The sequence below is a fragment of the Podarcis raffonei genome, chromosome 4 (assembly GCF_027172205.1).
Source record: "Podarcis raffonei isolate rPodRaf1 chromosome 4, rPodRaf1.pri, whole genome shotgun sequence".
Taxonomy (NCBI): Eukaryota; Metazoa; Chordata; class Lepidosauria; order Squamata; family Lacertidae; genus Podarcis; species Podarcis raffonei.
This window is the reverse complement of record NC_070605.1, coordinates 9,325,346-9,349,831: the sequence shown is the minus strand read 5'-3', so window position 1 is coordinate 9,349,831 and position 24,486 is coordinate 9,325,346. Positions and strand designations below refer to the sequence as shown.

Here is a 24,486-nt window from a genome sequence, read left to right as displayed (position 1 = left end):
GACACTGATCCTGGTCCGACTGCACTGGCTACCATTAGTTTCTGGGCCCAATTAAGTGTTGGTTTTGACTTATAAAGCTCAAGGACTGCAATACCTCTCATTGCTTTTGGATCTAGTGATCCACTATTTACATTCCACAGTGACAGGCGTGTGGGAACGGAACTCAGACACTGTACTTCCGTTCTATGTGCTTTTGTACTCTTTTTGCTTTCTGCTTTCGGACAGAGGACGCGTGAAGCTGCTGCTCACACTGGATTTGTTGTTTTGATCTGCTTGTAAATAAAGAAGCTGTCACAATGCCCAGTACCTACTGCCTCGCTTCTTTGCTGGTACTCTGCTACTGCTAATAGCGGGCCCACAGCTCCACTGGATGTGGGTCGCTGGACACCAGCGTATGAGGAAAGGACGTATGCATAGATCGAACCCCCTGCAAGGCAGGAATCTCAGCTAAAGCATCCATGATAGATGGAGAGGGGGCAGATGCTCTAGCTGAGATTCCTGCATTGCAGGGGGTTGGACTAATATCAGTGGTGTCCAAACTTTTTTCAAAGAGGGCCAGATCTGATGAAATGAAGGGCCATGAGGGCCAACCAAAGTTACTGACTTTTTTTTAGGATTGAAGTTGTTGAGCTTTTTTTAGGATTGAACCCTTGGGGGGTCCCTTCCAACTCTAAATTTCTAAAGGTAAAGGGACCCCTGATCATTAGGTCCAGTCGTGGCCAACTCTGGGGTTGCAGTGCTCATCTCGCTTTATTGGCCGAGGGAGCCGGCGTTTGTCCACAGAAAGTTTTTCTGGGTCATGTGGCCAGCATGGCTAAGCTGCTTCTGGCGAAACCAGAGCAGCGCATGGAAACGCCATTTACCTTCCCGCCAGAGCAGTACCTATTGATCTACTTGCACTGGTGTGCTTTTAAACTGCTTGGTTGACAGGAGCAGGGACCGAGCAACGGGAGCTCACTCCGTCGTGGGGATTCGAACTGCCAACCCTCCGATCGGCAAGTCCTAGGCTGTGTGGTTTAACCCACGGAGCCACCCGCGTCCTTTCTAAAATTCTATGAGCATTGTAATATTTAGGATGTATATCAAACAAGCGTGTGTGTGTGTGATTTTGAAATGTATGGATGTTGAAGTGGAAGAACTGGACATTGCTTTGGTTGAGGGTTTTGTTTTTTTACTAGATGACCTCAAGATGCTTCCCGCCTCTACGATTCTTGATCGTATTGATCTGTAAGTCACCCTGAAAGCCTCTGCCCAAGACCCTGGAGAGCCAATGCCGATCAGTCAAGGCAATACTGAACTGAGATGGGCCAAAGGTCCGATTCAGGGTAAGACACCTGCAGACATTCAGGTTTATAGGTAAAGGTAAAGGGACCCCCTGACCATTAGGTCCAGTCGTGGCCGACTCTGGGGTTACGGTGCTCATCTCGCTTTATTGGCCGAGGGAGCTGGCATACAGCTTCCGGGTCATGTGGCCAGCATGACTAAGCCGCTACTGGTGAACCAGAGCAGCGCACAGAAACGCCGTTTACCTTCCCGCCGGAGCGGTACCTATTTATCTACTTGCACTGGCTTGCTTTCGAACTGCTAGGTTGGCAGGAGCAGGGACCGAGAAACGGGAGCTCACCCCGTCGCAGGGATTCGAACCGCCGACCTTCTGATCAGCAAGTCCTAGGCTCTGTGGTTTAACCCACAGCGCTACCCTAAATCCCTATATAAAAGTGCCCCACTTGTTCAAGCTTGATGAAAGGCAACGCCTCAGCATTCAATATGCACTAAGCCACACCCCATGATTTAAAGCCACTTTTTATTATTCAACATTTTATACATAATAAATACAAAGTTTTACAGCCAATATAAAGAAAGCATTCAAAGTTCTGCTTTCAAGTGTACTGTCGGTGTACACAGTGATATGTTCTATTGCATGCCCTGTATGAAGTTTAAAAAGGAGGTGTATTTTTACAACTTTTATTTTTTAAATAAAAATTAGCAGCTCTTACAGAAAATATTTTTAAAATATAACTAAGAAGATTTTTTTTATTTTTTAAATAACACTTTCTGAATTTTGAGAGTCTGGGTAACACACACAAAAAAATATGCGGGGAGACTGGCCAACCAAATGGAACATGTTGATATTATTGGCAACGTTTTTCATGAAGCATTTTAAAATGTATGCAGTACAGCTCTTTAAAAAATTGGATTTGTGTTGTTGTTGTTTTTAAAAAAAACTTAAGAATAAGTTTGATAAACATTTTTTTAAAAGACCTCAAACAGATCAACAGGACAGAATTAGCACCCCCCTGAAACCCCCCTCCCCCCAAAATTCTTCACAGGAAATCTGCCAGATATTTGGCAATTGCTGCCGAAGGCGCTATTAGGCTTCAAACAGCTCTTCCCTTGCTCAGGCCAACCAAACGAAAGGGAAATAAAAAATTGGCAAAAACAGTCATATGTCCAGAGACCCAGCCAAGATTATTTGTGCAAAGTTTTAAGATGAAAGTCTCGTCAAATGGTTTCACGAAATGCAGCCACGGAATTAAAAGAGGAGGAAAAAAAAGGAAGATGTACTCCATTAGGCAACAAAGTGCGGAAACGGATTCTAGGTTTTATTCGCTTTGCAGGGGGCCGGTGTGGTTGGTTGGAGAATGAACATACAAGAGCTCTTTCGACAGGACTGTCGTTTCAGCTCCGAGAACATTTCTGTAGGTGGTTTTTAAAAAAATATATATTCCAGCCCTTTGGTTGGAAACAACTTGGGACGGAATTTGATTCAAATGGTTGCCCCTTCTTTTCCCTCTTGAGTATTGCCCCTCAGGGACTAATTCCACCCAAAATACATTTCCTCCCCCTTATTTGACTGTTATTCATCTTCAACTACAAAACGACTGCCTCTCTCAAAAGTCGCAAGCGGCTTTCGCTCAGAGAAACCGGGGTTTGGAAGGGGCCTCTCTGCTGCGCCACCCCTCAAGAACATCTACTTTCCGTTCTCCGCCCTCAAAAGTGGGGCGACGGAGCTGGCAAGACCCCAGGGATGGCTTTTTGAGCTTCATTCGGGGAGGGCATGGTTGCTATTCCCCTAGTCCCAAGTGCGGAGAGAGAGAGAGAGGCAAGACGGAGGCCTTGTTGTTGATTTATTTTGACCCGGTGCCATTTCCTCTGCCAAGCAGGGTTTTTGCAGAGCTGGCTGGGGGTGGGGAGATTATTCGAAAGCCTTTTGGAACAGAGGCGATAGCTGGACAAGCAAAACGAGTGCTGCAGGCAGGAGGCGGCAACGGCGCCCTTGTGCCTCTTTCAACGCCGTTGGGGGTCAGGAGAAATCAAAGGACTGTCCGTCTCCAGCCGCCACCACCGCTGCCCCCTGGGTCTGAGGCTGGCCGTTGGGCTTCGCGCGGCATTCTGAGCTAGCACTACCCAAAGCTAAAGCTAGACACCACACGTCAATATTTCTAAACATTGAAAACTTCTTCACTCTAGCCGGATGTTCCAGTGTCCAAAATATACTGCTAATGTCAAGAGAGCGAACTACACAGCAAGGAGAGGCACAAGTACAAAAGGAGGGAGGGTGGTGGATTTGGGTGGGTGGGTGGGGAACCCTCTCAAAGAGGAAATGAACAGCTAGCTCCAGCTCTACGATGAGAATCCTGCTTATTCAGTTTTACCCTAAGAAAAACATGTCGTTGCTACTAAGTCAGCATTTCTGTAGTAGTAGATACTCTATTACTAAATGCACCGCATAAATATCAATACAAAAGGAACATTCAGCGCTGGGGTTTCGCGGTTAATTACGAAAAGAGGTGCGCGTGGAAGTAATTAACCCCAATAGGATCTGCAGTGCTTTTCTTTAGTTGTAGGATTGGGATGGTTTTTTTTGTTTGTTTCATCTTTTGTTCGGGGCAGGGGAGAGAAAGAGAGAGGGGGGGGGGGGAGAGAGAGGAGCCAGCCTCTTCTTTAACTTACACTTGTGTGCATCCCCTCCTCTGTCCCATACATTCTGATTAATAAACCTAATCAGATAAGTAACGCTACTTGAATAGGAAAAAGAATTTTTTTTTGACACATTCCTATGGCAACAGTAATATACTGTACTAATGCACATGGTTTATGTATGCAAGACTATGGGCTGGTCTACATGCCCTGCTTCCGCCTTGCAGAAATGTATTCCTGCGGTGACTTTCCGTTCCTGCCGCGGCCTGCAAGCACCGCTTAAAATCGCCCCCATTTCCCTCGTCAAGAGGTCTCAAGGTGTCTGATGCGACGAGGAAGGGGACCTTAACTCGTGGTGCTACACGCTGCAGCAGTTACGGGGAAGAGTCAACCTGCAGAACGGTTGCCGCAAGGGAAGCTGCGATCTGTAGACCGGCTGTAAGCGGCACGGAATGGGGAGCTCCCAGAAGCCTCCGCCGGGAACTGAGACGGCCAGCTTTTCAGCTGCAAAGGCGTTCCTCTGCTTGCTTTTTGTGCTAAAGGAGTAAGGATGGCAGATATATAAAGTGGAACCAAACAGCAACAAATTAAAAGGCACAAAATATTAATGACCGTGGGAAGAAGGGGCCACCGCCACGTCCACGGCCCCGGAGAATCCTCCCGCTTCTCCTCAAGTCTTTTAAAAAAAAGTCTCTTCCATCATCATCATCATCATCATCATGCAAAGGTGCCCAAGAATGAGAGCTGACCAAACATTGCCAACATTTGGCCTTGATTGTAGCACTACTGCGCAATTCGTCCCCGCTGGTCACACCAAGGTGATTTCAACATCCTCAATCTTCTCTGTCGGCCTGCGATGCTGCGTGGGAGGGGGAGGGGCAGCGCGCACCTGAAACAGTCAAAACAGAGCATGAGAAACCAACCTGAGCGCAGAGCCAACCATGGTCCTCATGCATGCAGTTTAACAACAGAAGAGCCTGCTGAATAATAATAATAATAATAATAATAATAATAATAATAATAATAATAATAATAATTTATTATTTGTACCCTGCACATCTGGCTGGGTTTCTCCAGCCACTCTGGGTGGCTTCCAACAAAGATTAAAAATACACCAGAGTGTCACACATTAAAAACTTCCCTAAACAGGGCTGCCTTCAAATGCTTTCTAAATGTCAGGTAGCTGTTTATCTCTTTGACATCTGATGGGAGGGCGTTCCACAGGGTGGGCGCCACCACCGAGAAGGCCCTCTCAGCCTAGTTCTCTGTAACCTCACTTCTCGCAGTGAGGGAACCGCCAGAAGGGCCTCAGAGCTGGACCTCAGTGTCCGGGCAGAACGATGGGGGTGGAGACGCTCCTTCAGGTCTACTGGGCTGAGGCCATTTAGGGCTTTAAAGGTCAGCACCAACACTTTGAATTGTGCTCGGAAACGTACTGGGAGCCAATGAAGGTCTTTCAAGACCGGTGTTATGGCCCACCTAGACCAGCATCCTGCTCTCACAGTGGCCGACCAGGTGCCTGTGGAAAACCAGCAAGAAGGCAAGCACAAGCACTCTCTTCTCCCCTCCTGTGGTTTCCAGCAACGTGTATTCAGAAGCATCGCTGCCTCCAATCGCGGAGGCAGAACCCAGCCATCACGGCTAGTAGCTCCCTCCACCACAAGCTGCCACTGGTTGGGGTGCTCAGCAAAGATCTTTGTGGCTATCTCCCTATTTTACTGGTGGTGTACTTCCTTATTTACAGCAGAGGTGGTGAAGGGTGCCACAAATCAAGGGTAAAGTTATGAGATGCTTTGCCTATCGTGCCGGGAGAGCTAAATGGAGCCTCCATCTATTCAGTCTGCTTCTGAACATGAGATGCTGTGGCCACAGCAACAGGACTACTGCTGCTATGCCTTAGTAAGGGGCTTTTATGCAAGCAGGCAGCCAACCCCTGTTGGAAAGAGAGTGTTGGGCTAGCTAGATTTGTGGTCTGGCTTAGCGTGGCTCTTCTTAGGTTCTTCATGCATCTAAAGCCTTCCACCTTTGGGGTGTGAAAGATGGACGCCTTCAGCATCACATCGTGGAAAGAGGGTGATCCGCTACCAAACTCCTCTTCTACTCTCACCCCTGGGATCTGCTTGACTGCTCCAGCACAGCCTTGATGGGGGAGGGGGGCAGGAAGAACATGGTCCTGTCATTATATACCACTTCCTGCACATGCTCCCTGCCAGCACTCAAAAATCTTGCAAGGTTCCTGAGCCCCACGGAGTCATGGGACTGGCACCACGACAATTAGCCTGGCATCTTCTCGCTGCATCTTCTATCTCTAGGACAGCAGCCTCGTTGCCAGGACTGTGTGCCAATGCTGGCCACTGCTTTTGCTGCCACCACCATGGCTGCTGGCATTGCTCAGGGCAACCTTTTTCTCTGGTCTACTGTACTGGGGAGCAGGAAGTAGAGGAAGAGAGGAGAACAGGTGCCACAACCAAGCTTACAAGCCTCTTATCCAAGAAGACACAGCTACCCATGGCAACCGTATCTCAGGCTGGCCACCAATGAAATGTAATGACAAAGTTCTGCCCAAAGGTGCAGTGTGCAGCAGACTGTTTCTAATCTAGTTTGTGTTTGGACCCAGTGCAGTTAAGCTGTTGACTTTACCCCACAGGAATCAAAGCAACAACAGCTCTGCGGTGTGTTTGTAATACTTACTGGTCTCAGTTTGCCATACGAAGTGCTTTCGGGAAGAGGTCGTGGTGGCTGAGAGAATCCAGGAGAGTTTGCAGGGTAGCTGTTTTCTGAAATTGGTGGGGGGTGGGGAGGGAAACAAAACAAAAACAAACGTATGTCAGGACTGGTGCAGCTGCAGGTCAGCACAGAGACGAGCAGTAAAGCTGATCCTTTATTCAAGGAAACAGAATACAAACAGATAAACCTACGGGCAAGACTGGCCCCTGTAAAGCAGCTGCCAGAACTGACGATCTGTGGCTCCCACTTCTCCCTTAGTCACCTCCCCGTCCGGCTGTTTTCCCAGCAGTCTTAAACTCCGCTGGGAAGGGACTCGGTTGTCTTTGCTCTGCTCCACACAAAGCACTCTGTGCCCTTGTAGACAAGGGAAGATGGGAGCCAAATACAGTAGGACTGGCCGGCTCTTGTAAATCTGTTGCAGCCTCAGCCCCCACCTCCTCCTAAGCTGCCTGTCCTGCGTCTGCAGTGCTTTCTGCCTCTTCTTCCTCTCTCTCACTCCAGCCTGTTGCTTGTTCAGCACCCAACCATTCTGCCCCCCTCCCTTCAAACTCTGACCTGTCTTCAGTGTCCCCACCACCACCACTCCCTGGCCTCTGAGCCTTCCTCTTCTCCCACCATTCCTCCTCGTCCAGCCAGTCCCTGACAATATTTGCTTCTAGACGAAATCGGTCACATAGGCTGCACCACTGACATATACTGAGTGGAGAACTCAAGCCTTGTGTAAAAACATTAATTTTGGGGAGACATTTTTCTTTTGCAATGGAGATTCATGAACTTCAGGGATGTGTGTTTTCTGTGTGGCCACGTAAGAGAACAACACCTCATTCAAAATTTAACATTCTGAGAGTCTTTATTTTCTGGTTATCCACCGCCGCTGCTGCCCCAGCTCCTGGTACATGGCATTATATAGTGTAAGTGACTGATTGCAGGACTTTGAAAAGTCAGAAGGGCAAACCCCAGTGGTTTGCATTGCTCCTTGCTACAATCTTACAGTAAACCTGCTCCATCACTTTACAAAATTTGGCTATTCTCTCGTGCAGGGTACACAGAGACACCCAGGCTCTCATCTTAGCGCTAGAGCTTTCATCAATAGGAGTATAGCATCTAGATCAAGGGAAGTAATAGTGCCACTGTATTCTGCTCTGGTCAGACCTCACCTGGAGTACTGTGTCCAGTTCTGGGCACCACAGTTCAAGAAGGACACTGACAAACTGGAACGTGTCCAGAGGAGGGCAACCAAAATGGTCAAAGGCCTGGAAACGATGCCTTATGAGGAACGGCTAAGGGAGCTGGCCATGTTTAGCCTGGAGAAGAGGAGGCTAAGGGGTGATATGATAGCCATGTTCAAATATATAAAAGGATGTCACATAGAGGAGGGAGAAAGGTTGTTTTCTGCTGCTCCAGAGAAGCGGACACGGAGCAATGGATCCAAACTACAAGAAAGAAGATTCCACCTAAACATTAGGAAGAACTTCCTGACAGTAAGAGCTGTTTGACAGTGGAATTTGCTGCCAAGGAGTGTGGTGGAGTCTCCTTCTTTGGAGGTCTTTAAGCAGAGGCTTGACAACCATATGTCAGGAGTGCTCTGATGGTGTTTCCTGCTTGGCAGGGGGTTGGACTCGATGGCCCTTGTGGTCTCTTCCAACTCTAGGATTCTATGATCTCTCTTACCATTTGTCGTTGGAGACCTTGGGAAATACTGGGAGCTTCTCTTATCAGGGCTGTGGAAAGGACTGGTTGGAGGCTGGTCGTAGAGCGGCAGTGGCGCCAGAGAATTCTGGGGTGCTGGAGATGGAGATACCTGCAATGCAAGGAATAAACAGTAGGAAGAGCTGCGACAAAGTAAACCGGGTAGTTTCTGCCTACAAAGAGTCGCGCCTGCATAGTAGGCTCTTTTCAGGGTTATCTTAACAAACCACTTCAAACGACAGGAATAGAAGCATTCATTCATTCACCGTAATTCTGCAACTGGCAAAAATGTTTTCTTATTTATGAATACTATATCCAAGACCGATTTGTCACAGTGATTCAAGGTGAGCAAACAACAAGTTAAAAGGATTACTTTGTAAGCTGCTTTTGGCTTCACAGGAAAAAAAGGAAGAAAGGCAGACACGCATTATGTAAACGAAAGCATAACGTTTTTTTTTTTTAAAAAACCAATGCACTGAAAACAAATTTAAAAGCAAGACACTGAAATTGAGATTACCATTTTTTTTGCCCCATAAGGCGCACTTTCCCCCTCCTAAAAGGTAAGGGGAAATGTGTGTGCGTCTTATGGAGCGAATGCAGGCGGGAGGCTCTGCTCAGCGCTCCCTTTAAAGAGCCGCGTGGAGATCTTCGGGGCTTTTCCCTGAGGAGGGCAGCCCGTCAGTCCCTTCTCCCACCTCGGGGAAAAGCCCCCAAGAGCCGCACTCCCTTTAAAGAGCCATGCGGAGTGTGGGGCTTTTCCCTGAGGTGGGAGAAGGGACTGACGGCCTGCCCTCTGTCCCTTCCCACACCTCCCAGAAAAGCCAGCAAGAGCCACTGACAGGCTCTGCTCAGCACTCCCTTGTAAGGGCTCCCTTTCGTCCCTCATCCCACTTTGTTGGGAAGCCAGCAGAAGAGGCGCTGCACAGCTATCGCTCTTGCTCTGCTGGCTTCAGCAAGAGCTGCGCAGCTTGCTCTGCTGGCTTCTCAGCGAAGCAGGAGGAGGGACGGAAGGGTTTAAAGCAAGAAAAGCGAGAGCCACTTACATGCTCTGCGCAGAATATTTTTTTTCTTGCTTTCCCCCTCTAAAAACTAGGTGCGTCTATGGTCAGGTGCGAAAAATACTTAGAGCGAAAAATACTTAGAAACAGCAGAGATATAAAATATCAAGCTAGAAAAATCTACACTAAAAAGCAGAACGGAATAAAACAATTTTAGGGAGGCCAGGAGGGTTCATGTAGACCTTCTGAGGGAGATAACTCCACAGCTGGAGATAGTTTCATGGGCACATCTGCACGGCATTTGCAGAGCTTCCCCCAAAGCTCCTTGCTCATTAAAATCTCCCTGTGTACCAGACAACCCACAGAGCTCTGGGCTACAGACTTCTCCACCAATTAAGCAGTATCAAATGAGTGTGTGCCCTCGTGTGTGTAAATGCAGCATGGAGTTGCAGCCAAGTCCAGTTCCGTGGCGTGTAACTGAAAGATGCAAGTGGCCAAAAGCACGCATTTGCCACGTGTGTGGTTTACAGAATCAAGTGTGCTAAAGCGGAGACCCGAGTTCGAATCCCAGCTTGACTATTCTTTTTTTTTAAAAAAACAAATGCACAGGCTGCTTCGTAGTGCAAAGCAGTCGAAGTGGTGTAAAAGATAAAGGCCACAAAGTTCACTGGGTGTGTTTTCAGCCCATGCCGCCACACAGGAATAGCCCCACATGCATCACCCTTCGCTCCTTGGAGAAAGAGGAGGCAACAAACAAACAAAGGAAAGAGGTTTTTAATGTAAAAGAAAGCAAGGAAGCAAGTTCAACAATAAAAAGTTGACTCACTACCCCAAAATGAAGGCACATTTTTCAGAAATGAACACACTAGGCTAGAACTGGCAATTCTCCTGCTGCCAAGCTCTGTTTGATCTCTCAATGTACCACACAGAGATTAATTACAGGAAGGAGACGGGGAACTTCCTTCTTCTGCCTCTTATTTCCTTTTTGCCCCTCACCACTCCTTTCATTCTTTGTGCAACATCTGCTGTTAACCTTTGCCAATGTTCGAAGCACGATTAATATTAAATGGACTCGGGCAAAGAAAGCTGAGGGCTGGGGCCTTCTCATTTGCAATTCTCCAAAAACCTCCCATTTACGCTGGCATTTAAAGATCTCACAAGCAGCTACTGCCCCGAATCATAGGGGGAAAGTTAGGATCAGGTGGCTGTTACAACTTCCACAAAGGGATCCCAGGGTTTTGATGAGCACTTACAAAAACTAAGGAGCACAGAGGTACTGAAATAAGTGATCCTTACTTGTTCTGTTGGCCCACAATGTGGTCTCGTCCTTGTAGAGCAGCTATGGGAAACCTTTTTGGCTCCACAGGCCAGATTTTCATCGGGGCTGGCTTCACAGGCCAAATTTGATTGGCGGAGGGAGCTGCCCATCTGTCCATCACTTGATGTCACAATGACATTCAGGATTTCAAAGCACCTCGCAACCCAATGCTAAAACAAAGCCCCTCCCCCATTTTTAGCAGGCAATTCTGATACAAACCACTTCCTATTACAGGACGGTATTGTTGTTGTTGTTATTAACAACAACAACAATTTTATTATATATACCCCACACATCTGGCTGGGTTTTTCCAGCCACTCTGGGTGGCTTACAGAACATTTGCATTGGTATCACCTGTTAAAATGAAGATCCCCCCCCCTTTTTAGCAGGGGTTCAGAAACAGGTTTACATGGGATCCCCTGCTAAAATGAGTGGAGGCAGGGAGGAACTTTTGTTTTAGGAGAGGGATTTCCATGCAGGATCTTTCTGGAATCAGGAAGAGCTTTGCAACTTGCCAAGACGAACGGGACTGAACCCTGCTGCTTTGGCTGTGCACCTCTGTTCCCCCGATGGTGACGCACACATGTAGGTGGAGCTTCTTTCAAATATTACACCTCTGCTGGACGTGTCATTGTGCAGAATGCTGCAAGCAGACCTTTTCGACAAATCCAGCAATCAAAGCTTGCCAGTGTTAAAGCGGTATGCCACCAGGCTCCTGAGCTGTGAGAGGAAGAGATTAGCTCCCAGATACTTGCCTGCCTTTGTTGCAGCGTTAGGGGCACTCTCTGAAAAGCACAACTGTCTAGTGAAACAGGGGAAATGTGGCAATTGCTGATTACATTGTGGCTGACCAAGCCTTTGTCCAGTCCCATGCATGCCCATTCTTCCCATACCTGAGCATCCACAACGCACTGAATCTCTCCATTTTCCGAGGCGGTTAGCTCTTCTACTAGCACGGATGGGAAGACCCCAACACATCCGTTGAACTCCCCTTCCCAGAAGCCATCGTCGTCCTGGTTTTCTTTGTTCAAGATCCGGATTATCGCTCCCTCCGGGAAGGACAGTTCGTCGTCTGTCTGCCCCTCGTAATCATAAAGTGCTTTTACAAAACATACTGGGGGGAAAAATGGCAAATATGATATTAGAATTTGACAAGGTTTGAAACGTATTTTGGCTGAATGTGCTTCCTAGATCAGTTTCTGCTGGAATCCTAAGGGTGGCTCCTGGAGCTTTTCCCAGCACAGCTATACAGTGGTACCTCGGGTTACATATGCTTCAGGTTACAGACTCCGCTAACCCAGAAATAGTACCTCGGGTTAAGAACTTTGCTGCAGGATGAGAACAGAAATCGTGCTCCGGCGGCGCGGCACCAGCAGGAGACCCCCATTACGTAAAATGGTGCTTCAGGTTAAGAACAGTTTCAGGTTAAGAACAGATCTCCAGAACGAATTAAGTACTTAACCCGCGGTACCACTGTACGACTTTGGGGGGGGGGGTCATATGTAAAAAGCAGTGTTGTAAGTGGCTGAATGTGCCCGTTTTGTTATTTACTTACTACAGTGGTACCTCGGGTTACATATGCTTCAGGTTACATATACTTCAGGTTACGGACTCCGCTAACCCAGAAATAGTACCTCGGGTTAAGAACTTTGCTGCAGGATGAGAACAGAAATCATGCTCCGGCGGCGGCAGCGGGAGGCCCCATTAGCTAAAGTGGTGCTTCAGGTTAAGAACGGACCTCTGGAACGAATTAAGTATGTAACCAGGGGTACCACTGTACTTCAATTTCTATCCTGCCCTTCGTTAGTTTATGATCCCAGAACGGGTTATAGAATACAACAAAAATATTCAAGCAGCAGGCTAAAACAATCAGTTTGGAGTCGTATATTAAACAGGCAAGTTTTCCGCCGGTGACAAAAGCTGGACAATAGTGGTGCTTGTGGGAGAGGTTTACGGATCATCTGGGCTACCATTTATCTTTCAATAACACCCACAATGTAACTGGCTGGGCCTTTGCAAAATATAGTTGTTGTATGCAGTTGCTGTATGCAGGTATCAGACAAAAGATACGAAAGATCTTCACATATGCCTTTGCAAAATATAGTTGCTGTATGCAGGTATCAGACGAAAGAACTTAAGACAAGGATTCCCGGAATAATACCTTGTTTCACCCTGCTGGGTTTCTTCAGCATAGTATGCTCGGCTGTATGCAACTATACTTTGCAAAGGCATATGTGGAACATTATAAAGAAAAAGTTCATTTTCTGCAAGTACTGTTCCTTAAAGTTGTCACGTCTGACACTTGTACTTGTAAAGACATACGTGGAACACAAAAAAGCTTCTATTTGGACATTACGTATATAAGAACTGATCTATTTGTATTTCCTGTTTAACTGTTGGTCTTTAATTGCTTCTACTTAATTTGATAATGTGAAAAGAGGTATGTTTATATGACGTATGAAGAATTCAGATAGTTAAACACAGCCAGTTACATTGTGGGCGTCATTGTCAGTTGGATTTACGTAACTATAGGTTTGATAGTGTTGTGTACCACTTATCTTTCAGCAAACGAATTTGTTCTTAAACATTGCTTCCATTTATCTATGGCGTGTTTTAATCAATCTGCAAGCTGTCTTTGAGTAGTAAAAGAGTGCGACTCAAAACTTATGGAATAAACGTTCGCCACCTGAAGGACTGGAGCTCATCGCAAAACACCAGAAGTTGCTAGCACTCACCGCTGGAGTCTCCATTGAGGCTCCCTGAGACCAGCTCGGCTTCCGTTGAATTACTAGAAGTGTGAGACCGACTGTCCAATGCCGCCAGTGATTGCAACATGCTCAGGAGACTGTTGGAAGTTGGGAACTGCAGGTACTTCTCTGGGACGTAGCCCACGTGGCCAGACTTATTCCGTGCCTGCAAGAGTTGAGAAAATGAAAGGCTTAAGAGAAGGGGGCAAATGGATGGAGGAGCATATATATATATACACCTTTCTGTCTTCTTTTTCCGTTAAAAAAGGGGCAACCGACCACCCGCCACGGCCCTTTCAACATGCCACAACGACAGGAAAAGCAAAATGATACCTTTACCCAATCTTCCATATCTCCATCTTCAATAACTTCCAAAACTTCATGTTCCTCAATGGTTAACTCGTCTCGCTGGGAAGCCTGTGGTGAAGAAGAGCGATAAATATCTTGGCATAGAGATACTAAGGCTCAGGAAAACGCAACTTGTAATGGGTCAATCGTAGCAGGGGAAGGATCAAGGATGCCACTCCCTGGTTGAAGCAGCAGTCAAGCAATGTCTTGAAATCTATTCACAACTGAAAGAGTACCTTCTCCCATATTAACCAGGTGCAGTTAATTATCACGCTTCCTAGAGACTTATTTCCTCAGGATGTGCATGCCCCCCCAAATTCACCTTGTATTTGTAACCTGGTCATTAAAAAAAAAAAATCTGCTAGAGATGGAAGGTCCTACCAGAGAGGAATGGCAAGCTAAGCTGATGGACTATGCTGAAATGGCAACGCTGACTGGAAAACTCAGGAACCAAGAGGACAAAAACTTTAAAAAGGGATGGGGAAAATTTATAACATATCTAGGAGACCACTGCAAGCAGATGGAAGCATTAGCAGGATTTTAATTTCACTTGTAATGTAACAGATACCATGGATAATTTGGATTGACATAAAATATAGAGTATGGAATAATATGCAGTTGTAAATGTTGATAATAGGACCCATGGAAGGGGGTGGGGAGTCGTGAGATTCAGAGTAATCTCTATATATGGATATGCATTTGGATTGTTATAATTTTATATTAGTAAAATCAAATAAAAATGATTTTTTAAAAATCTGATCTGTTTATATGCCGCTCTCTGCTCCCTCTGCCTCAATATGTGCTCTGGATTTGAAGCCGTGCTATAAAATGAAGCCCTGTGTTCCTCATTCTCTATAGCGGAGAACCAAAAAATAACTATCGCTTTCCCCACTTTTGGAAATCTCTTTGGGAAATTCAGGAGCTGCTCCTCTGAAAGGGGCCAGAGCCGGTGCAAAACAGTCCCTTCCTCCAAACGCAGAGCATTCATTCTAACCGAAACCTAGTGCTTCACACTGAGGTCTACTAAGGATGCTCTGATTTTGAACACAGCTGAGGCTCCATTGATGTCAAAGTTGGTATGATGGTTTGCTTAGCAAGGCCTCTCCTCTTCCCGGAGGGGAGGGGTTGTGAGTGGAAGCAGCTTCCCGCAGCAGCAGGGAGGCGTATTCGGCTCCCTGCTTCTGATTTGCCCTGCTGCCACGACCATGCCCTTCAGCCGGCCAATAGGGCTGGCTGGTGGGCGGGGTTAGCTGCATTTAAGCAGCCGCGGCAGCGCTCTGTCCCCAGTCTGTTCCTGCTTGCATCGGATCTCCCACCCTCCCTTTATTTAGGTCAGTTTCCTCTGCGGACTGACCTTGCTATGGACTTCAGTTGGTTGCCCAAGGGAACTGGTAGGACTTTTTAATCCATTTGGCAAATTGGCACCAGCCTCTTGGTTTTTTCGCCTACCTCGTAGCAACATGCCACAACTTTCTGGTTTGGGTGGTTAGGCATTGGAATATGTGTACTGTGTTGGAGGATTGCGTATGCCCATAATCTACGCCTCCTCTTTTGGGTATTCCGTTAAAGGAATCCGGTGGTCGTGGATCCTGTCCGATGCCCTGCAGGTGGCCAGGGCCATGGCACGACCCCCGGTGATGTCATGGGGAAGCTTCCAGTTGTATTTGCATCAACAAGCTCCTCCCACTGGTTGTTAACCCTGAAATGACACCCTGCTGAGTGGGGTGGAGTCATGTATTGCTGTTTTATCCAGTGCCTAAGCCAATACTACTCACATGCTGTAACCAATAAAGTTGTGGCCTTATTTTGCCCATTAACCAAAAATAATGTGTCTTTGTGTCTTATTATAATCCTATGCGGTCCAGTATACCTGAAGGAGCGTCTCCACTTCCATCGTTCTGCCCGGACACTGAGGTCCAGCACCGAGGGCCTTTTGGCGGTTCCCTCGCTGCGAGAAGCCAAGTTACAGGGAACCAGGCAGAGGGCCTTCTCGGTAGTGGCGCCCGGCCTGTGGAATGCCCTCCCACCAGATGTCAAAGAGAAAAACAACTACCAAACTTTTAGAAGACATCTGAAGGAAGCCCTGTTTAGGGAAGCTTTTAATGTTTAATAGGTTATTGTATTTTAGTGTTTTGTTGGAAGCCGCCCAGAGTGGCTGGGGCAACCCAGCCAGATGGGCGGGGTATAAATGATAAATTATTATTATTATTATTATTATGCGGGTGGCGGGTCCTCGACTCACAACAAGATCCCGCCCTTTTACATACCTTGTATGAGTAAACAACCTTGCAGGTCAACGGGTAGTTTCTGAGCGTACCAGAAGGACTGGAGCTGCTGTCATCGAAAGCATCCATGCCATCCTCTAGCTCTTCCCCTTCTTCCTTTTCCATGTCAACATTTAGCTAATAGGAGAGAGATTGGAAGAGGAAAAACCTGTCACAATTATAAGGTAAAGGGACCCCTGACCATTAGGTCCAGTCGTGGCCGACTCTGGGGTTGCGGCGCTCATCTCGCTTTATTGGCCGAGGGAGCCGGCGTACAGCTTCCGGGTCATGTGGCCAGCAGGACTAAGCCGCTTCTGGCGAACCAGAGCAGCGCACGGAAACACCGTTTACCTTCCCACCGGAGCGGTACCTATTTATCTACTTGCACTTTGACGTGCTTTCGAACTGCTAGGTTGGCAGGAGCTGGGACCGAAAAACAGGAGCTCATCCCGTCGCGGGGATTCGAACCGCCGACCTTCTGATTGGCAAGTCCTAGGCTCTGTGGTTTAACCTACAGCGCCACCCGCATCCCACAATTATACCTACAACCTAAAGGGAACACCAGCAGGACACTTGCCAAGTGAGGATCCAAAAGCAAAGGCAGCAAGGGGACTGAGCTGTTGAGATAACAACATTATTTGCCAAGACGCTGTTTAGGCACCACTGCTGCCCAAACAATTTCATTCTACCTTGGATATTATCCCAGCTGTGAAGTCAGTTATGAAAAAAAGGCACCAAATCAAAAAGGTGTGAATTGCCTTGTACGCCTTCTCCTTGAATGAGTTAGGAAGTGACCGACAAGTTGGCCTGTGTGTTCCTTCCCTCCTAAGGAAATTCACTCTGTGTGTCTCTCTCCTTCCCTCTTCTACGTACAGAAGCAGCCGCGCTACTTTGTGGATGGCAAACCTCTCCGACGGCCACGCACATGAATCTTCCACCTCCTGTTTGGAAGCCCCGAGTCGCTTGCAGTACCTGCCATGTCTCAGTTTGACCATCCATGGAGAAAAGCATTACCGTATTTTTCGCTCTATATGATGCACTTTCCCCCCTGCAAAAAGGGGAAATGTGTGTGTGTCCTATGGAGCGAATTTAGGCTCCTTGGCGCTCCGGAGGCTACGCGTCACTTTCGCTGAAGCCTGGAGAGCGAGAGGGGTCAGTGCGCACCGACCCCTCTCGCTCTCCAGGCTTCAGGGATAGCCACCTGAAGCCTTTGGAGCACAGCGGGAACTCGCGACGTGCTCCGAATGCTTTGGGTTCCTTTTGCTGAAGCCGGGAGAGCAAGACTCTCCTGGCTTCAGCAGAGAGGGAGAGCTGCGCAGCGCCCCTTCAGCCAAGTGGGAGGAGAAATGGAAGGGGCTCCGTCTCTCCTGCCGCTTCGCTTAAGGGGCGCTGAGCAGAGAGGGGGAGATTTTTTCTTTCTTGTTCTCCCCTCTAAAACAAGGTGTGTCCTATGGTCGGGTGCGTCCTATAGAGCGAAAAATACGGTAGTTTTTTTGTACGCAGGGAGAGGCTGCAGCACAAAGAGAGTCAGGAATCTCTTCTTTTTCTCCCATCAATCGAAAAATCCTGGAAACAACTCTCTCCAGACAATCCTGGCTCGGCATCCTCAAAGGAACGGAATGTGACTGCTGACAATTTCAGTGCAGTGCAGAGTGTTGCCAGCAAACAGAAATGGCTCTATTTTGCATTTCCTGTCTTTTGGTGTTCCAGCGGTCTGGTCCTTACGCCAGCGTTTCCCAAACCTCTGATATCTGGGAGGACTTACAACACGACTTGAATTGAAAACTGGAGGCATGCTCTATTCTTTCACATTCTAAGCCCTTAGGGTCAAAACTTCTAGCACTTTCAAGTTTTGTAACCCACATGGCCTTAAGACAACTGTATGTTAATTACCCCTCAGTTTCCACATGAAGAGGCAATTGACAATCAGATTATCCAATGGATTTATGGACCCTAAATGCCTGAGAAGCTTCAGGCCAGGAAGTCCTGAATTTGGAGATCTCCTTTTTAAATCAAGAGGCTCTTTTGGGTTTACATGAATTTGTGGGAAAAAGGTGTTAAGAGCTTGGATTCTGCTGCATAAACAGTCACCAGGTAAGTCAAGAAAGAGGTGTGGCAAGAGGCAGGATTTTGATCTCACTTGTAGTGTAACAATTATCATGGAAAATATGGATTGAGATAATAGAGTGCGGAAGAAGCAGCAGTTTTAAATGTTTAAAACGGGACTCCAGGGAGGGGGGTAAGTCCTGAGATTCGGAGGAATCTCTGTATATGGTTATGTATTTGAAATTTTAAATAATTTTGTATTGTAAAATCAAGTAAAAATGATGATTATTTTTTAAGAGTCGCATCCAGACATTATGAAGTGGTTCTCTGTGCACATGAGTACAGTCGTACCTTGGAAGTCAAACGGAATCCATTCTGGAAGTCCGTTTGACTTCCAAAACATTCGGAAACCAAAGCGCGACTTCCGATTGGCTGCAGGAAGCTCCTGCAGCCAACCAGAAGCCGCAGAAGCCCCATCAGATGTTCAGCTTCCAAAAATAGTTCGCAAACCGGAACAGTCACTTCCGGGTTTGCGGCGTTTGGGAGCCAAAATGTTCAGGAATTAAACTGTTCCAAAACCCAAGGCACAACTGTATTTGACTGAGTAAGGCTGAGCAGTGGGATGTCAGCAAAGCATATGCACAGCTCCAAAAGAGCCTGGAAGTCACTGCTCCTGCACAGGGAGTCTGGAATCCCAAGCAGAATGTCAAAGAAATGCCAACCTGCAGGGCGTAAACTAGTCCCCAGTGCCCCCTCACGCTTCGAAAACATCACTTTGAAGCAGAATAAACATTTTAAGAAATAAATCAATAAATCAAAGAATGCTAGCAGGATGTAATTGAATAGGAAGTGTACTGGACATTCTACTGAAAGTTTAAGATTCTAAACCAAAAACGTTTTTTTAAAAAACAGCAACTAATTGGAAGCCTGTATTTATTTATTTTTTAATGTGCAATACAACTGCTGGCAGCCTGTAAATGTCACAAGCAAGAAGCTGGCTCCGCTCTGCTGCAATTGCTATTGCCAGTTCAGCAGCTTGTAGTCCTATAAAACGTGGAACACAACCAGACTGTGCCTACCTTTGTTGTAATTTAAAAGACAGGGTGATAGCTACCCAAAGTCATGAACAGCCTAGAGACCCACCAAAATGAATAGACTTAAGTTCATTTATTTCAATTGTCTTTTCAGAGTATGAGTAATTTTGGATATCATTCATTTAAAAATATGCTCATTTGTGAACGGCAAGCGTTTTGAGGAGGGTGGAGGAGATGTGCTTAAATGTGCAAAGCAGAACAAGCAGTATTTAGGATATAGGAAAACTAGAATGGGAATAAATTGTAATTTTTGAGGGCAGGAGGAGGAAGTTATTATTGTGGAAGAATTCCAAAACCAGACTCAAAATTGTGAATAACCAATCCATGTATGCTTGATACTCTAATTGGATCTCTTGATCTTTCTAAAACGAATCTGCAAGAACCGATGTGTTCATAAAGGGCAACCCTCTCCTGTCCTACATTTCTGTGCAAGTATATGGGAAAGCCAGCTGTCCGTAGCAATCTGCCACACACAGTAAGCAAGCATCAGGGGGAAAACAACACTCTCCAGGGTTGTAAAGACTGCGGAGAGAATAATTGGGTGCACTCTTCCCACCTTGGATCAAATCTATGCTTCCAGGTGCCATAAGAAAGCTGCAGAGATAGCGCAGGATAGTGCGCACCCCAGAAATGATCTCTTTCAGCTTCTGCCTTCTGGAAGAAGATACAGGGTTATAAAGACTAGGACTAGCTGCCTGAGAAACAGCTTCTATCCAAAGGTGATTTTGGTTTTAAACACAGTGTAAGGAGTCTCTATGGGAGTATATTGTATTTAAAAACGGGGTATCAGAGTTTTTAGGGGGCTAACCAGGTTGGGATAGCTGGGGTAGCAGGCTTGTTGGTTTTGAATGTCTGATGTAGATTTTTCCAATTTCGTTGTTCTGTATGGGACAATGACAATAAAGATTTTCGTATCGTATCAGCAACTGGGACAATTCCACGCTTCTCCTGCTACATCCTCTAGGTGCCATTCCGCTAGAGTAGTGAGGTGCAAACGAGCCCTGGCTGTAGCCACAGAACTTTGCAGCTTGGAAGGTGGTGGCAGGGCCTAACCCACCAGCCTTCACTGCTTCCTCAAAGTGAGCCTACAGTAAAATGACTTACTGACGAAAGCTCTGCATAACCTGCAGATGAAGAACTAAAGGGCCTCGGTGGCATTAGCAAAGGTAACATGAAATTACAAAAGCTGCTGTCTGCGCAACTTGATCAATGACGCATGAGGTTTTCCTGCCCTGAGACAACTGTGCCAATGTGATCCACTGGAGAGCTCCGGTGCTTTCTGCAAGGGATCTTCAAATCCATCAGGTCTCGTGTTGCTTCCCTGGCGCACTGAAACGTTTTTGCTGCCACAAGTGACTACTTGGGCTGTTTGTGCAGTCAGATTATCCCCCTCTACGCATTAAATTACAAAGGCAGGCCAAAGGAGTATCTTACTGGGAAATGGATTCTGTAATAGCATACAATCTTGGACTATAGACCATGAACGCTTATGCCATAAGTTTGCTGGCTTTTAAAACGCCACCATCTTTTTGTTGCTGTTTCAACAGCCTACCACTGCTACCCCTCTTGAAACCGATTCTTTAGTAAGCATTTTGACAGGATAAATATTGAACTTTCAAGCTGCTTGAGGGACGCTCTTCTCTTATTTAGAATTTGTTCGGCACACAGCTGTCAAGAACTGCTTGAAAAAAATGTGTCTGCAAATGCAAATGCAAAGAACACAAATGTATCTTTGCTAAGCTACGTTTGGTAAAGAATGGCAGAAATAGCTTTGCTGTTGTCATTTTTTTAATCACACGCGCCCCTAGGGAATGTACAACAGAGAGCAAGAATGAGACAGTTAGGTATTTTTGTTTCGGAAACTCGCACCTTTAACTACTGTAAAAAAAAAAAGCCAGCTTCTAGCTAACTACAGCATGCCAAGGGCAAGCCAGGAAGCTGGCTAGAGGGAGTGTGTGTCAAAGGGGGAAAATGGAAATTAGATTTTATCCTCCCACACTCCAGCATCTGCCAGTTTGTCAGAGACTGGCAACGGCTATAGATGCCGTTCCAACTGCTGGCATGCTGCACTGGGCAGACGAAGCGAGTTGGGGAGAATCCAGGATTTTCAACAGGAAGGGAAGCGGGGAGCCAAGTGAAAGGAGGGAGGGGGAAAGCAGCTTGGAGGAATGAGATGTTTCTTTTTCTGCGTTGTGGTGAAAAGAGATCTAAGGCTTAATCCCCCCAGGCCTCTTCCCAGCAGAAACAAAGCCCAAATTCACTGAAATCCATTTGTGTGCATTCACATTCCTCTTTAGCCTCGCCTCTGCATCCTTTCCAACCCCCAACCCACCCACCATCAAAATGTATACTGTAAGCTCCTTGGAAGAAAGTGGCTTTCTCCTCCACCCAATATTGCCCTGTCAAGCCAGTGTGGTGTAAGGGGGCTGTGTATCTGACACAGGAGCTGGGAGACCAGGGTTCAAAACCCCCATTCAGCCATGTGAGTCACCTTGAGACAGTCCCAACCTGCCCTCGTAGGGTTGCTGTGAGGAAAGGCATGAGAGTGACATGCGTCACCTTGAGCTCTTTTGAGGAATGGTGTGATATAAATGTACAGTGGTACCTCTAGATACGAACGGGATCCGTTCCAGAGCCCCATTCGCATCTAGAGATAAACGTATCTAGCGACGGCATGTCTGCGCACGCATGTGTTGCTTTTCGCCGCTTCTGCGCATGCATGTGACGTCATTTTGAGCGCCTGCGCATGCACAAGCGGCGAAACCCGGAAGTCACGCGCTCCATTACTTCTGGGTTGCAGCGGAGCGCAACTCGAACGCGCTCAACTTGAAGCAAATTTAACCCGAGGTATGACTGTAATGGGGAAAAATGTGCACCTTGATACCAGTTGCAACGGCCACTTGAATCTAGACCTGGGTTTGCAATTCTGATTAGAACCATCTGCAGAAATAAAGCTCTCAGGGACGGTGCTGAGAGAACCCACTGGACCCTTGCCAGAGTGATCCACAGCAGAGATAATGTGGCAGGAAGGGAGGTGAGGAAAGTGGGAGGACTTGGTCAGTGGGCAGGAGTGCTTATTCTCTCCTGCACCCCTCTCTCCCACAAAAATGCCCCTCACGGGGGTTACTTAGAAATGTGCCTGTGGCTTGCAGTTCCTTGTGAAACCTTTGTCTGGACTACGAAATGCAGATGCGCTAAGCCAGGGGTGGCCAACTCCCAAGAGACCAAGGCTAAGCTCTTGGGAAGGAGAAAGGGGAGAAAGAGGAAGAACCACTCACAGATTGCTGAGGAAACAAACAGCCTCACTGTGTAAACTCTGTCTTCCGTTCTGCAAATCGTGCAATAATGGAGGGCAGGACGAGGGGGTCTAAACCACTGAGCCACTTGGGCTTGCCGACTGGAAGGTTGGCGGTTTGAATCCCCGCGACGGGGTGAGCTCCCGTTGCTTGGTCCCAGCTCCTGCCAACCTACCAGTTCGAAAGCATGTCAAAGTGCAAGTAGATAAATAGGTACCGCTCCGGTGGGAAGGTAAACGGTATTTCCATGCGCTGCTCTGGTTCGCCAGAAGCGGCTTAGTCCTGCTGGCTACATGACCCGGAAAAAACTGTCTGTGGGCAAACATCAGCTCCCTCGGCCAGTAAAGCAAGATGAGTGCCGCAACCCCAGAGTCAGGGGTCCTTTACCTTTTTTAAGGAAAGGGATCCAGCGATTTGCCATGATCTACCAAAACCTCCCAGGGATCTACCAGTAGATCGTGATCGACCTGTTGGACATCCTTGCACTAAGCAATCCGAAGCAAACTTTCTAATTTGATGGAAGGGGAGGGGGGGAAATATCAGAGTTTAAGGCACCGGTTATGGAAATGCAATCTGCAAAACTTAAACCAATACTTACCCTGAAATAGATGAAAACTATAGATAAATTTATATATAAATAAATGCCTGCTATCTGCAATGGAAGGAAAGCTCCGGTTGGTATGGATGGGAACTCCCTCCCCCATTAAAAGGGGTGGGGCGTGTATGAGGATTCTGACTGGAAACGTCGTGGGGGCCAAAAAATAAAAATAAAACCCTCCTAATATGATGGGCCCTCGTGTGCCAAAAAAAAAAAGCCAAAACAGCCACATAAGGCTTAAAAACACAGGAATGCCATGCCTTGTTTGGCTCTAAGTCTGTTAGGCTATTCATAACAAGCAAAGGGAAAAGCCTGGTTCAAACATCTTTGCTAGATTGTACCTTGCATGTTTTGGCTATCTTCAAGGGGCGATGTGTTTAGCAATGAGCTAGAATTAAAAGTGCATCTCCTAATAATATGCAGAGATCCGCTCAAGCAGCAGGACTCCCTCTTTGTCTTCCCCCCATTCCAGCCTCCTGTGCGTGCCTCCAAATCTGCTCTGGAGAGCCTTCCATTCCCTCGGAGAAGATTTTGGGTGTACAGTGGGATGAAGGGGGAAGGAGAGAGAGAAGCGCCACCGAATAGATGCCTGCTCACACTATGTTGCATCTCACTCTATGCACAAAGGGGCTTACGTTTCCAAAGGCTCTTCTACATATGATATATTAAAAGGAGGTGCAGTTGGCCACCTAGCTACTGGCCGCATAAATTCTCCTGGTATAGAGACAGCAAAAATACATCAATACTCATTAAATCATAACCACGCCCTCTTCCATCTTTCCTGTTATTGGTGTGGCCCTCTATTCCACTTTGATTGGGCTGAAGTTAGAAACAGCCACCTCTGATGGTTTCTAACACCCACTGACAACCCACAATTATCTGTTCCACTTAAGCAGTACCAGAGGAGATGCAGACGCACCGCGGGGATGCATGACTCTAGCTAAGGGTTCAAAAGGAAAAAGGGGGGAAAGGCAAACGTCACAAAGAGGAACGTACCAAGTGCGAAGAGCCGTTATTGGCCACCGTGGGGAGGCTAGCCCATCTCTCATTCTCCAGTTCCTCCATGACTTGATTCATTGCACTTTTTAGCCAGGTGTCCACTGAAACCCCAATCTGCTTCAGAAGGTCGAGTCGAGCTTCTGCTTTCAGCTTTATTATCTGTCGGTGGAAGGGAAAAGAGAAAGCAATTAGGCTCCCTGCACTTCCTGAGGCACTTGCTTGAGGAAGATTGACGTCAGCAAGAAGATAATAATAATAATAATAATAATAATAATAATAATAATAATAATAATTTATTTATACCCCGCTCATCTGGCTGGGCTTCCCCAGCCACTCTGGGTGGCTTCTAACAAAATATTAAAATACCATAATACATCAAACATTAAAAGCTTCCTTAAACAGGTTTTGAATGAAGTACTTAAAAGAGTTGTTCTCCCTCCC

The 24,486-nt window shown here is 46.9% G+C and overlaps 1 protein-coding gene across 4 annotated transcripts in view; it reads right to left on the bottom strand.

Moving 5' to 3' along the window:
- Window positions 1-24,486, bottom strand: part of FCHSD2 (FCH and double SH3 domains 2) — a 376,100-nt gene that overhangs the window by 207,976 nt on the left and 143,638 nt on the right. The window contains exons 13-20 of one of the 4 annotated variants that reach the window (XM_053385393.1): window positions 24,043-24,204; window positions 16,016-16,150; window positions 13,734-13,817; window positions 13,389-13,566; window positions 11,547-11,767; window positions 8,320-8,449; window positions 6,613-6,704; window positions 4,233-4,810 (exon numbers count right to left, since the gene is read on the bottom strand). In XM_053385393.1, the coding sequence (XP_053241368.1) occupies window positions 4,730-4,810; window positions 6,613-6,704; window positions 8,320-8,449; window positions 11,547-11,767; window positions 13,389-13,566; window positions 13,734-13,817; window positions 16,016-16,150; window positions 24,043-24,204 (1,083 nt within the window). In that variant the 3' untranslated portion in view covers window positions 4,233-4,729. Of the gene's footprint in view, window positions 1-4,232; window positions 4,811-6,612; window positions 6,705-8,319; window positions 8,450-11,546; window positions 11,768-13,388; window positions 13,567-13,733; window positions 13,818-16,015; window positions 16,151-24,042; window positions 24,205-24,486 lie in introns of those variants that run through there. The other 3 variants (XM_053385394.1, XM_053385391.1, XM_053385392.1) reach the window with 3 other exon arrangements.